The 12,858-nt window shown below is 44.2% G+C and overlaps 1 protein-coding gene across 2 annotated transcripts in view; it reads right to left on the bottom strand.

Annotated features, from left to right (window-relative positions):
• The window catches only part of SRPX (sushi repeat containing protein X-linked), a 44,111-nt gene extending 34,439 nt beyond the window's left edge, over positions 1–9,672 (bottom strand). For both annotated transcript variants that reach the window (XM_048933911.1, XM_048933912.1), the window contains exon 1: positions 9,510–9,672. In XM_048933911.1, coding sequence (XP_048789868.1) covers positions 9,510–9,579 — 70 coding nt within the window. In that variant the 5' untranslated portion in view covers positions 9,580–9,672. The remainder of the gene's footprint in view (positions 1–9,509) is intronic.
• Positions 9,673–12,858: the final 3,186 nt, after the last annotated feature.

Raw genomic sequence — 12,858 nt, 5'->3', positions numbered from 1 at the left:
TTTGCTAGTGAAACCAAGCTGAGTGGTGCAGTTGACACAGTGGAAGGAAGGGATGCCATTCAGAGGGACCTCGACAGGCTTGAAAGGTGGGCCTGGATAAACCTGATGAGGTTCAACACAGCAAAGTGCAAGGTTTTGCACTTGGGCTGGAGGAATCCCAGGCATCCATACAGACTGGAAGGAGCGGTCTTTGAGAGCAGCCCTGCAGAAAAGGACCTGGGGGTCCTCATGGATGAAAAGCTTAACATGAGCCAGCAGTGTGCTCTTGCAGCTCGGAAAGCAAACGGTATCCTGGGCTCCATCAGAAGAGGAGTGGCCAGCAGGGACAGGGAGGTGATTGTCCCTCTTTACTCTGCTCTTGAAAGACCCCGGAGTGCTGTGTCCAGGTCTGGAGCCCCCAGTACAAGAAAGGCAGAGAGCTGTTGGAGAGGGTCCAGAAGAGAGCCGCAAAGATGATCAGGGGGCTGGAGCACCTCCCCTACAAAGACAGGCTGAGGGAGCTGGGCTTGTTCAGCCTGGAGAAGAGAAGGCTGCAGGGTGACCTCATTGCAGCCTTCCAGTACCTAAAGGGAGCCTACAAACAGAAGGGGAGTCAACTCTTTGAAAGGGTAGATAACAGCAGGACAAGGGGAAATGGTTTTAAGTTGAGCTAGGGAAGATGTTGGGGTTGGATGTCAGGGGGAAGTTCTTTACTATGAGAGTGGTGAGGTGCTGGCACAGGCTGCCCAGAGAGGTGGTGGATGCCCCGTCCCTGGAGGTGTTCAAGGCCAGGTTGGATGGGGCCCTGGGCAGCCTGGTCTGGTATTGAATGGGGAGGTTGGTGGCCCTGCATGTGGCAGGGGGTTGGAGATTCATGATCCTTGAGGTTCCTTCCAACCCTGGCCATTCTGTGATTCATTCTGTGATTCTGTAAGTTGTTGCTGTTGCTTGAACAGTGCTGGGCTTTTCAGTCAAAGCTTATTTAAATAGTACAGCAGCTAATTCACCCAACCGCAAGGTCTTTGTTACACCTTTCCCTGGCGTGTTTCTGCCTTTTGTCTGTCTCACTTACCATTGTGCCTCATTTAAATCACACCCAAAACGTACTGGAGAACCCTTCTTGGTGTGAAGTGGCACCCAGAGAAGCATCAGCCTCCACACCACAAAAATCATTAGCAATACATTGATTTATTGTGTCATGTGACACAATACAGAATTTTTCTTTTCCCCATCCTCCTGCTTTTCACTGTCTTTGTGCAACAAAGGATAACTTTGTCACAGCCGAAAGAGTAAACTTGGAACTGAGTTATATTTCAAAAACAGCCTCCATCAGCAACATATAAATCAGAACCTACTTTCATTGTGAGGGGTTACGTATATGAAAATACTTTGTTAGTAAAATGAAGGACTTATTTTTAATTCCTTTGGCAAACTGGCTTAGTTTTCCAGCAGGAAAAACAGACAGTCATAAACCAAATGTGTTATCTTTTAATGAGCTCCAACTTGGTTTTTATTGCATACAAGCAACATATGTGTTTTAATATATCTTATGCCTAAATGTCTAAGGCATTTTATAAATATGCCACACATTTCAGATCACAGAATCATAGAATAGTCTGGGTTGAAAAGGACCACAATGATCATCTAGTTTCAACCTCTTTGCCAAAGGCAGAATCGCCAACCACCAGTCCAGGCTGCCCAGAGCCACATCCAGCCTGGCCCTGAATGCCTCCAGGGATGGGGCATCCACAACCTCCTTGGGCAACCTGTTCCAGTGCATCACCACCCTCTGTGTGAAAAACTTCCTCCTAATATCTAACCTAAACCTCCCCGTTTCAGTTTAAAACCATTCCCCCATGTCCTATCACTATCCACCTTCGTAAACAGCCGCAGTCTCCCCGGAGCCTTCAATTATCTAAGCTAAACAAGCTCAGTTCCCTCATCCTTTTTTCATAGAGGAGGTACTCCAGCCCTCTGATCATCAATGTCATCAGATGTCCCTAAGCAAACCAGCAGGCAAAATTATTGCAAAAAGATGATTTTGAATAATAATATAACAAAAGAACTTCAGGTGCTGCAGTGCATGCCTTCTGCCATTACTAGTATCTAAGGGTGCAAAATGCTTTGAAGCCATTTAAAGGCACTGTTTAACATTCTTGGTTTCAACACCCAGTTGTAGACAAACACAAAATCACCAATCAGAAGTACAAAAAATATAAGAATTCAAGTGCCCATATTTTCTGAAGAGACCATTGGACACATCATCAAGTTCTCAGGCAGTGAACCACTGCAAAATGTCAGTGCACTGGTGGATAGATTAAAAAGGCAGTGGTGATACACCAACAGCACTGCTGTCATTTATGCAAGCATTGACCTCTCTTATTAGAGAACTACACAGAATTTGATGAAATTGATCATACACTTTCTTAAACTAGAAGTTAATGCATGCTTACAGTTAAAGTTACCTTCTGTTTCTCACAGCTACAATTTTCTATGCAATTATGGCAAGTGCCAAGTATCAGAGAGAAAATCAAACTGTGATTCCTGATAAAGGCATTTCTGAACAAGGAAATGCATCCAGATGTAACCAAAGCAGCAATGACGCAGACAGAAAGACAAGTCAGGAGAGCACACAGGTTTACCCCAAACAGCAACCATGCACAAGTCGTACTGGTTAAGTCTTGAAGAGCTGCAGGAGCTTCCTGTGGCAGTTCCCTAACTAAACACACTCACCCATTTTGACTTAATATGATGCACGGCACACATAACAGTAATAACAGCACTTCCTCCTCATATGAATGTTCTCAGCCACAGCTTTCCAAGTGTCCTCTCCCACCAGATAAATTATCCCCAAAGAGGATGCAGGCAGAGGTTAACCAGCTCCCTTAAAAACATGAAAATCAGTGATACAAAGCTGAAGCAAATTACCAGCCAGATGCCTTCACAGAAAACACCTTCAAGAACACATCTTTCTTTCTTCCTACATTAACAAAGAACATACCCCCGTTTCAACATGTGATCACTTCCTCTGCCACTCACATCTACTCATTTCCCAGAAAAAGTAAATTAGAGGGAAGACCTTTTTGTTATTTGTTCTATTATTATTATTTTTAGTTAATCATTTCACTGCCAGCACATCTGGGCAGCTTAGAGCAGTGACTGTCTGCAAGCCAACATACTTTTAATCTTCAGGAATAGCTGGATAGAGTCATGTTAACTCTGGTCTGTTTTACCAATGTGACACATTATAACCAGAAAGCCACAGCGAACAGACTCAGGATGGGAAGATGCAAATTAAGTCATTATTTTAAGTGCACCGTCCAAAAATTGCAAACTTTAAAGAGAACTGTAATCAGCAGAGGCTTACAACTGTGTGGCAGCTGGAAGCAACATCTCACCCTATCTGGCCAAGCCGTTGTCAGGAAGTCTGACAGAAAGACCTCAGCGGGCCACCAGTAAGGCCCACAGACCTTACTAGGTTACAGCTTTCCTGGGGCAGCCACAGAGGAGACAGACTTTGCAGAGAGGCTCCCTTTGCCAGCCCACACTGGTTAAGCGTAGGCTTTGGGTACGCCATGCAGCATGACAAGGCACTGCTGGAGAAGCCTGGATACACGACTACTTCCAAACTGCAGTACTATTCTTAGTGTACAGATGTACGGCAGGCCTAAATCTGGCACCTTAAAAAGCAGGAACATTTCCTGAAAAGAAGAAGGGGGGCAAAAAATAGGGAAGAATGAAATCAGATCTCTTTAATTCCATCTCAAAGTGGAAGAAAACCTGTCTATTCAAAGCTGTGTGAAATTTAAGATTTGACACAACTGGGAAAAAAGGGTTTCTTTCTTTAACAGCAACATAGTAATTTCAGAAGCTTCAAAACAGAGTTTCACTATAACACAAGCTTCCAAATCATCCAAATTACATACATGAAATATTCTCACACATGCATATTTTTATCTACTGCACTGCAGCAAAAGATAGCAGTAACATAAAATGTATCGCCATATGTTCTTCCCAAAACTGCAGAAGTTTGGTCTGTGCTTTCACAAGAGACACAGCTGCTTGTCATGATCTGAACACTGTACAAATCAAAGACATACATGCATGCAAGTAAGTATTCACTCACCAGTTCCAAACGAATCAATACAATCAAGAACTATTATATGTATCTTGCATGTTTTGGGTTCGGCTTTTTACTCCTTGAAAAAAGCACAAAATGACCCTCTGGCATCTCACAAAAGCAATCCAGAACACCCATTATTTCACATATTCTCACTAATTTATTTTTAGGCCCTAAGCGTCAAGCAAAACTTGGTATCTGAAAGCAGCTTGTAGCCTAAATCCCACTTATGTCATCCGTTCTCAGACACATTTTTATCCACTAAGCAAAACATAAAGTTGTATGAGTGGTATCTGCTCTAACGGCAAAAATCTTTGCCAAAAATGCCTTGCTTTCCCCAGCTGCCACCACACAAGCTGGCAGAGGCTGATCTGATACAGCTGGGAGTGCCTCCATCTCCAGGGATGTGCTGCAGAAAGCCAGCTGAATGGCACAGCACCATTCAGCACCAGTAATAATGCACGACCCACCCCCACTGCCTATTTGGTGTCAGTGTGCACTACGGGGGGAAAGAAAGCAGCTCCCAGCTCATCAGCCCCAATGTAGGATGCACTAGAAGTCACTTGGGCATGCTGATACCAGGCTCTGAACGCACTCTCATGCTAAATGCATTCTCATTCCACCTTCACAGAACTTAGGAGGAAGACGTAATTTTAGACATTTCTCTCAGGAAAAAGCCTGCAGCTGCCAAGAAACACTAGTTAAAGAATAATGTGAGGTGGGGGAAGGATTTCTAATCATCCTTATTTTGCACTTGATAGAACTCAACTTTCCATATAAATGTTGCTTTCATGTTCCTGTGTATTAGGTACACAGCCAAGACATCATTTACTTCCTCAAACACAACAAAATTTGTGTTTCTGAACAACAAAAAGTGTTGTTCAGAAAAACTAACAGAAGACATCAGTAAAGATAAGCTTCTCATATTCATAAAATTTGAGTAAATTTAAATCTACTTCTTCATTGAGAGATATGCAGAAGAACAAGCTAGAGTTGTGCAGCAGAGCCCTTACAGAGCTATTCTTAGTTACAGGAAACATCAGAATCATTACAATTAAGATCTCTCATTTGGAGCTACTTCCAAGATATTGCAGCATAAATCTTCAGTCTGAACAGCTTTATTAGTCTTCTTTTAAATATAATTAATAGCTAGAAGCAAAGAACTCACAGCCAGCCAGCCAGCCAGCCGAGCTCTGCTCTGTGTGACAGCAACAGGGCCCGAGGGAACGGCATGGAGCTGCGTCAGGGGAGGGCAGCTGGGGGTCAGGGAAAGGGGCTGCACCACAGGGTGGGCATGGAACGGGATGCACAGGGCTCTTCCAACTCAGGATGTTCTCTGATCCTATGATTACTGGTAAACTTTATGAACAAAAGACAAGCAGTGTGATCAGGGTGGAGGTATGTAGGGATGGAAGTGCGAGTGATGGGGTCCTCTCATTGCTCTCCATTCCAGTTACACCAGTAGGCTGCGAAATCATCCTTTGGAAATAATCTCTCCTGATGAAAATGCTCTCAGGACCCTTGTACTGCCTAATTTCTTGTCTGGTAGCATGGGACGTGGGTTCAAGATGTAGGACTACCTAAAAATGTAAGTATATTTGTAGACATAATCTGTGAGACAATCAATTAGGAATTACCAATTATTTCAGTGACCCCTCCAAGATGGCCTATCTGAATTGCGAGAAATTTCAACACGGAGTCAAAAATAAAATAAAACAACAACAGGAAAACAGGATTCATCATTTATATTTTTACAGTACAACCCTATAAATGGTGTTCCTCATGCACTCCCCAGACTTCAGTCAGTTATGGAAATTTTATCAGCAGTTCATCATGAAAGCACAACATGAAGTCCACGTCTATCTCCAAACTCTACTCCTACTATAAATCAGTATCTACATAATAGATGTTTTACATAGGTATTTCCAATTACTTCACAGTGGTGTATGTTTCTGCTATTTTCATTTACAGAGGAGGAAAGTAAGGAAGATCAAAGCAAGCCTACAAACTTGCCCGAGTGAAATACATGAAGAGTCTGAATTTCCAATCCAATGGTTCATTAAACAGAATGCTGATACAACAGCATGCCAAATATCTTTCCTTACACATTCATCAGCCACAAAAGAAATCCAGTTGTCATCCACTCTGTTCATATTAGTATAATGGAAGGGAAAAAGTGTACTTCATTAATGCTACTATTCATGTATACTGCCTTGAGCTCTCAGAGAGTTGAGAAGGATACAGACAACACAGAAAGAAAAGCACGAAGTTTTGACACCACTTAGTGGTGTGAACTTTCACTGGAAAGTACTGCAGCTTATGAGCATGGACCACTTCATGTAAGAAAATACAAATGCAGCATCAAGAGAAGACAACATTCTTGATGGATATAAACAAGATATCTGCTATTTTTTAAGGTCACTTACAAATGTTATTTCTGCTGGGCTTCTCTGCTGCTGCAAGTCTTGCTTATTAGTGCACATGCAGTCATCCAGCTATCTAGAACTTATTTAAGCCAACTGGTCCAAAAGGACAACTTTTTGGATAAAGCTACACCTTAGGACATCTGCTTGCATTCATGTGATTTTTATTTTGTCTTTTACTTGGCCAGCAAGCAACCTGAGGGCAGGTAGTGCCTTTTTTAGACAGCCTATGGGACATCCAGGTCAGCCTTCTCCACACACACAGTATTGGTGCACTTGGCTTCAGAGGACCGGTACACACAGAACTAAGGACAGAAGGGGATCTTGCACATGCCTCTACAAAAGTAGTCACCTAGGGTTAAGGGGCAGACAGCAAGCTGCATTAAAAAAAACAAACACAAACAAATACCAAGAAAAGCCTCAGCTGACACAAGAGGCCCCACCCTTGGCAATACAGGCCACCAGCTGTTTTAGGGGCTTGGACATGGCTCCCTGCCTGCTCTGCAGTCCGCTCTAAGAGAAAGGAGCTCTGAACAGGAATCAAGGCACTAACTGCAATGCCAGGTTTATTACAGCCTGCCATACAAACTCAAATGCGCAACGACTGCAGAACCAGGATGCTGCACTCACCAACGGACCCCTCGCCCCACAATGACAGAGCTACTCGTCCCACAACCAGACTTCCATCTGCTCATTTTTAAATACATATTTATGTTTAAAAGCGTATCACATTATATATTGCTTTTCATTTATTTACATCTCATACAGGTTTTGAAAACAGCTCTATAAAATCACATATGCTTCAGATGACCTTAATGACATCTCTGCACCCAACGATGTCCTATTCTAATACAAAGCTGCTTTTTTAATGCAGCATAACCACTTCCCATTACTTTTGTTATATATTGGCTTCTCCTTACAGCTGTCTATTAAGCATGTAAAAACACAGGTACAGCAATCTTACAACATGCAGTGCTGAGGGATTTCACTTCCACACACCCAGATCATTGAACAAGCAACATCCCTACATTCAAGTGTAGACTCACCTGGCACTACAATGTCACTGGTGTTGTGCCTGAGCTACACATAACAAGAATTTATGTTTTTTTCACAGCTCTGAAAACCAGGAAAAAAAAAAAGAGATGGGAAGGTCTCTAAGGGAAGGCAAAAGGAATCTGAGGAGGAAGAGTCAATAAAGACTCTCTTTAGTGCCTAGAAAATAAATAATAAAAAAAAACGTGTACACTTCTCCAAGGTAGCTTTTGGGTTATGGTGCACAAACATTCTGCACTGAAAATTCTAGTTGTATCAAATTATGAATTCAAGAACTGATTAAACTACTTCTGATGTCTGAACAACAATCCAGTAATAAGAATAAGCACTTTGTGTGGCTCTAGAATAGATTCTTTGGCTTTGCCTGCAAGAAGGTATTCATCTCCTAGTAACAGATCATTAAAGTATATGCACATATCATCTGTATTCAAGGCAGCCACACACATACGCATCCTACTGAAACTATTTTATGAAGCTATTTGAGTTTCCTTATGGATTTTCTGTTACCTGCTGCGCACAGTTACAAACGGTGACAGTGAGGAGAAAAAAACAATTAACAGTTTCACTGGATTTCATAGCAAGAATAAAGATTTGAACAAAGATCACATTTTCCTCTGTAAAAACAAAACCAAATATCACAAAAGAAAGGGAGCGTGAAACCTTAACTCAGTATTAGAGTTCATAAATAGAGCTGTTGATAGCTTGAACTGTTTGGAGCCTCTGACATTAAGTATAAAGGGAAAACTGGACTTGCAAATGACTGAAAGCTGAAACAAGCAGACTATTGTGTGGACAGCTTGAAGATGATATGCAAGAAGCGCGTTTTTGACTGGAAAACTTCCATTTGGCCTTTCAGAAAGAAAGAGAAGAACAGGATATTAGCATCCTCTGCAAACTAATTGAAGACTAACATTGACATAAACCGCAGAGTAAGGCATTCAGTCATCTTCCTAAGAAAATAAAGGGAACTTGGCAGCACAGCGGTCCTCCGAGAAATGCCAGGATAGAAACCTCTGTTGTCCTTGTTGACTTAGCAGCTGATGCGTCCAATACCTTAATGTTTTGTAAAGAAAAAACACAAATGCGTGCTCCAGCATCTATCACTCTGGAAAGCAGATAGCTGCAACAAGCCAGCAAAAACAACACAAAAACTAACTTGGACTCAAACACCATCGCCATGCCACCTCGTGCCCCTGCACAGCCAGAACTACCGCCGCAGTGAGGACGGCTCAGGCTGCAAAGCACAGCACCACAGTGAGTACAACTGCCCCACAGCTGGGAATTTTTTGACACCTTCCCTATCTGTTTTCTCTGCAGTGCCAATCTGCCATAAGGCACCTGCGCTTGGGTGCACACCTCACCCCCTCCCAGGCTCTGCTCTGACCACAGATCTTTGCTGACCGCACCTGTTGAGTGATGACCGCACAGCTCTGCTTTACACCGGCTTCACCTGCACAGCCTGCCAGGGCAGCAACCTCTAACTTGACGAGACGCAGCTGCTTTAGAAGAGCGGGCACAGACAAACGTGGATTTTCTTCTGCCATAAAAGCGGGCCTATGTTTCAGCTTATTTCCAGTTTTGCTAAAACCCGCTCAAGCAAGCAGAAGTAAAATAAAGTAAGGTTGTACCCCAAGCACCGGGGCGCACAAGGACCCGGCCCCATTTACTGTCCCAGTCGTTACACTGAGACGAGCCCTCTCCATGCCCAATGCCACACAGACAACAAATCCCGACGAAACGCTCCGCCGCGCCCCGCAGCCCCTGCGCCGCGCTGTGCGCCCGCTCACCCCGATCCCCATTCCTAGACGGACGAGACCCGCACGGCACAAAGCGCCGCGGCCCGGCCGCTTGCGCGGGGTCAGCGCCCGCCTCGGGCTCCGCCGCCCGGGATCCCACTCCCCCGAGCCGCCCGCTGCGCGCCGCCCCTTCCCTACCCTCGTACTCCCGGCTGGGGCAGGCGGCCAGGGCGAGCAGCGCGGCCAGGCGCAGGCAGCGGCTCGCCATGCTGCGCGGCGGCGACGGCCCTTCCCGGCTGAGGGCTGCGCGGCAAAGGGGCAGGAGGAGGAGGAGTGGGACGGAGACATCCTCGGAGCGGGCTCCCGGGCTCCGCCGGAGACTCCTCCTCCTCCTCCCGCCGCCGCCGGGGCGCGGAGACCGCTCCGCCCCTCTCCGTCCCGCCCCGCGGGGCCCGGGGAGCAATGGGGACAGTGGTTGTGCAGATGGGCTCGAAAATCGTGAGCAGAGCCTTGAATCGTGAGGTTAAGAAGAGAAAGGTTGGAGTCCTTGAACTTGCCTTTGAGCTGCTGGGGTGTTCGGGGTCACGCTGTCAGAGTTCCTTCCATAACCACAAAAGCTAGAGGCATTTTTTCCCCTTCCAGATTAAAGCAAATTCCCTCAGCAGCCTTAGCCTACAGAAGCAAGGGCTGTAGGCAAAGCATCAGATGTTCCAATGCTTTTGATTAAAGTTTGAGTTCTGTCAGCCCTGCAGCTTTAGTACAGCTAGGTATTGGCTTTTTTTTTTTTTCTTTCCCCTCCCCCCCCATTTTTCTGTCTGTTAGAGGCAGTACATTCTATGTCCAAAAGCAGCTGAAGGTGCAGTAAAGCTCTGGCCTAGCTAAAGCACTTCTGGGGATTGCACAGCAGGACAGGACAAGGGGATCACAGAATCATAGAATCACAAAGTGGTTTGGGTTGGAAGGGACCTCACAGCCCACCCACCCAACCCCTGCTGTAGGCAGGGCTGCCCCCCACCAGCTCAGGCTGCCCAGGGCCCCATCCAACCTGGCCTTGAGCGCCTCCAGGGATGGGGCACCACAGCTTCTCTGGGCAGCTGTGCCAAGCGCTTCACCACCCTCTGGAGAAAGAATTTCTCCCTAATATCTCACCTAGTTTTCCCCTCTTTTATTTTAAAACAGTTCCCCCTCATCCTATCTCTATCAGAATGTGTAAAAAGTCAGTATCCATCCTATTTATAGGCTCCTCCTGGAAGGCTATAATGAGGTCTCTCCAGAGCTTTGCTTCTCCAGGCTCAGCCCAGGAGGGCTTCTTGGGTCCCACCATGGGCTGCACTATTTGCAGCAAAGCACAGGCACTAAGTAATGGAACAGTTCTTTAAAGACATGACACATTGATTTTCAGGGGGGAGATCTCATCTAAAGGGAAAATGGTAAGCTGGAGACCGAGCAAGAATTAGACATTGATTTTGCCTACTTTTGAGCCTTAGACAAAAGCAGCTTAAGAAATGGACACTCACTATTAATTACAATAAAAGCCTGGATGGGGGGTGGGTTTGGGAGCTTCCTCCGGGATGTTTTCTAATTTCTAATCAGAGCAAAGCACTCCTCCGCACCCCAACTCACCATACCTGGCATCATACTGAGCCCTGCCCCAGGAATGCAGTCCTGGGCACAGTGTGGGCCCTGGAACACCAGCGCCAGCTGTTCTCCCATAGGATCCTGCTCTGCCAACTGCAGATGCAGCTGGAGTAGGCTGGTCTGTGATATTCAGGTTTTAAATTTTATCACTTTAAAACTAACTAATGAGTGAATGAAAGGAGCAAAAACGATGGTAGTGCCTTCTAGTACTAAATTGCAGTTTATCAACTTATCAGAAAGAAGAGATATCCATGTGAAATGTGACTAAAAAGACCAACGTTACTCTGTTTGGAAATGGAAGAATAAGGAAAAAAGATTGCTTTAGGCTGTTATTGTTGGCACAGATGTCATAGGAAAGATTAAAGATTAGAGGTCTGTACTAAATAGTGATAATCTCTGCAATTTATCTATGCAGCAAGGTAGCAATTCAGCACAAGAAGATGCAATTCTGCAATTCGGAGGTGTGCATTCATTCAGATGTGGTTTGGCTCCAGAGTTCTCTGCGCAATGTAACACTTATTCTGTGCCTTGGTCAGGATGGCAGTTATAGAAAGTCTCCCAAAAGACTGGGCCTTGAAAGACAAGTTCAAAACAGTTTAAAAAACCTTTCTTTTTTTTTTTTTTTTCCCCCTACATTGTAACAAATCAGATTTTTGTAAAGTCATTTTCTTAAGGGAGCTTTTCATAGGAGAAAATGCTTGGTACTGGGAATGTGTTAAACAAATGTAATATTTATTGAATTTGAAGTATAGTCTCGGTCAATTTTTCCCCTCAGTTCAGCTTTCAGAGTCTTAGCAAAAATTCCAAACATTTAAGCTTGTGGTTATATGGAGTCCCAGGTACTACTGGCATTGCACAAGAAGTAACCTCCATGCTGTTCATTGAGGATTAACAGCTTTTGGCCATTTAGAGGCAAATGAAATGCAGTCCTCAATTAAATAAAGCTCCTTAAGAATAAAATTAGGTGACAGTACAGGATGAAGGTGTGTGAGAATGTCTTAGTTTAATATACAGTAAGTCCCAAAGCAAAAAGTTCTGTAAAAGACTTACAGATGTATTCTTAATATGCCTATGAGTTAATTTAAGCACGTAGCTTCTCTTTCATGCTCTTTTAAATAGAGTTTCATAGGTATGATTTTCCTAATAATACAAAAGCATCATTTAATGGAGGGGGAAATTCAGTAACATACAATTTTTAATAAAGTTTAACAATGTGATTAAACTTCTTCACCAAATAGTAAAGAATGATAAGAAAAATAAATGGAAAAAAAATAAACAACAAACAAACAAATCCAAAGCAACAACCCAGCTGCATGTAATTAAGTTTTGGAAGCCCCAGTAGGACTTTATTAGTCATGATAAGAAGATAACAAAAGCAGGGCCCAATGCAGGTTGGGTGCATTCCAGTGCTGGGAGGTTTCTGTGACTCTGACGTAGAGTCCAACAGGAGGAAACTGGAAAGGAAGGAAAGGTTGGGATTGACCTGTGGTGATAACAGGAAGGAAGAGAAGCTCTGGAGTGGGCACTGCTGCGATGAAGTAATGGAATCACTAAGAGGAAAAAAATGCCAAGAAAGGCTAGAAGGAGGCAGATGGATGTGTGTCGCATACAGCTCAATCTTGGGGATGAAATATGGAATTTCTCAATCTTACCATAATGCTGCTGTCAACAAATACCTGTCAAACCACGCTGCCAGCACATGTGTTTCAGTTCAGCAGAGCAGATGCTCCACTCAGTGCTGTTTTCAAAACATCTCCACTGAAGATAGTGTGTCTGTTGAAGAGACTTTGCTCATTTTGCATTTTCTCCTAGAAAGCGGTGGGTTTTTTTCTAAGATATGGACAGAAAACAGAGCACTGGAGGATGGCACTGGAAGGCTTTTAGCTTCATCAGTGGATATAAATATCAG

Source organism: Lagopus muta, chromosome 1 (assembly GCF_023343835.1).
Source record: "Lagopus muta isolate bLagMut1 chromosome 1, bLagMut1 primary, whole genome shotgun sequence".
In the NCBI taxonomy this organism is placed as follows: domain Eukaryota; kingdom Metazoa; phylum Chordata; class Aves; order Galliformes; family Phasianidae; genus Lagopus; species Lagopus muta.
The sequence above is the reverse complement of the archived record's forward strand: the minus strand, read 5'-3'. Positions and strand labels throughout refer to the sequence as shown.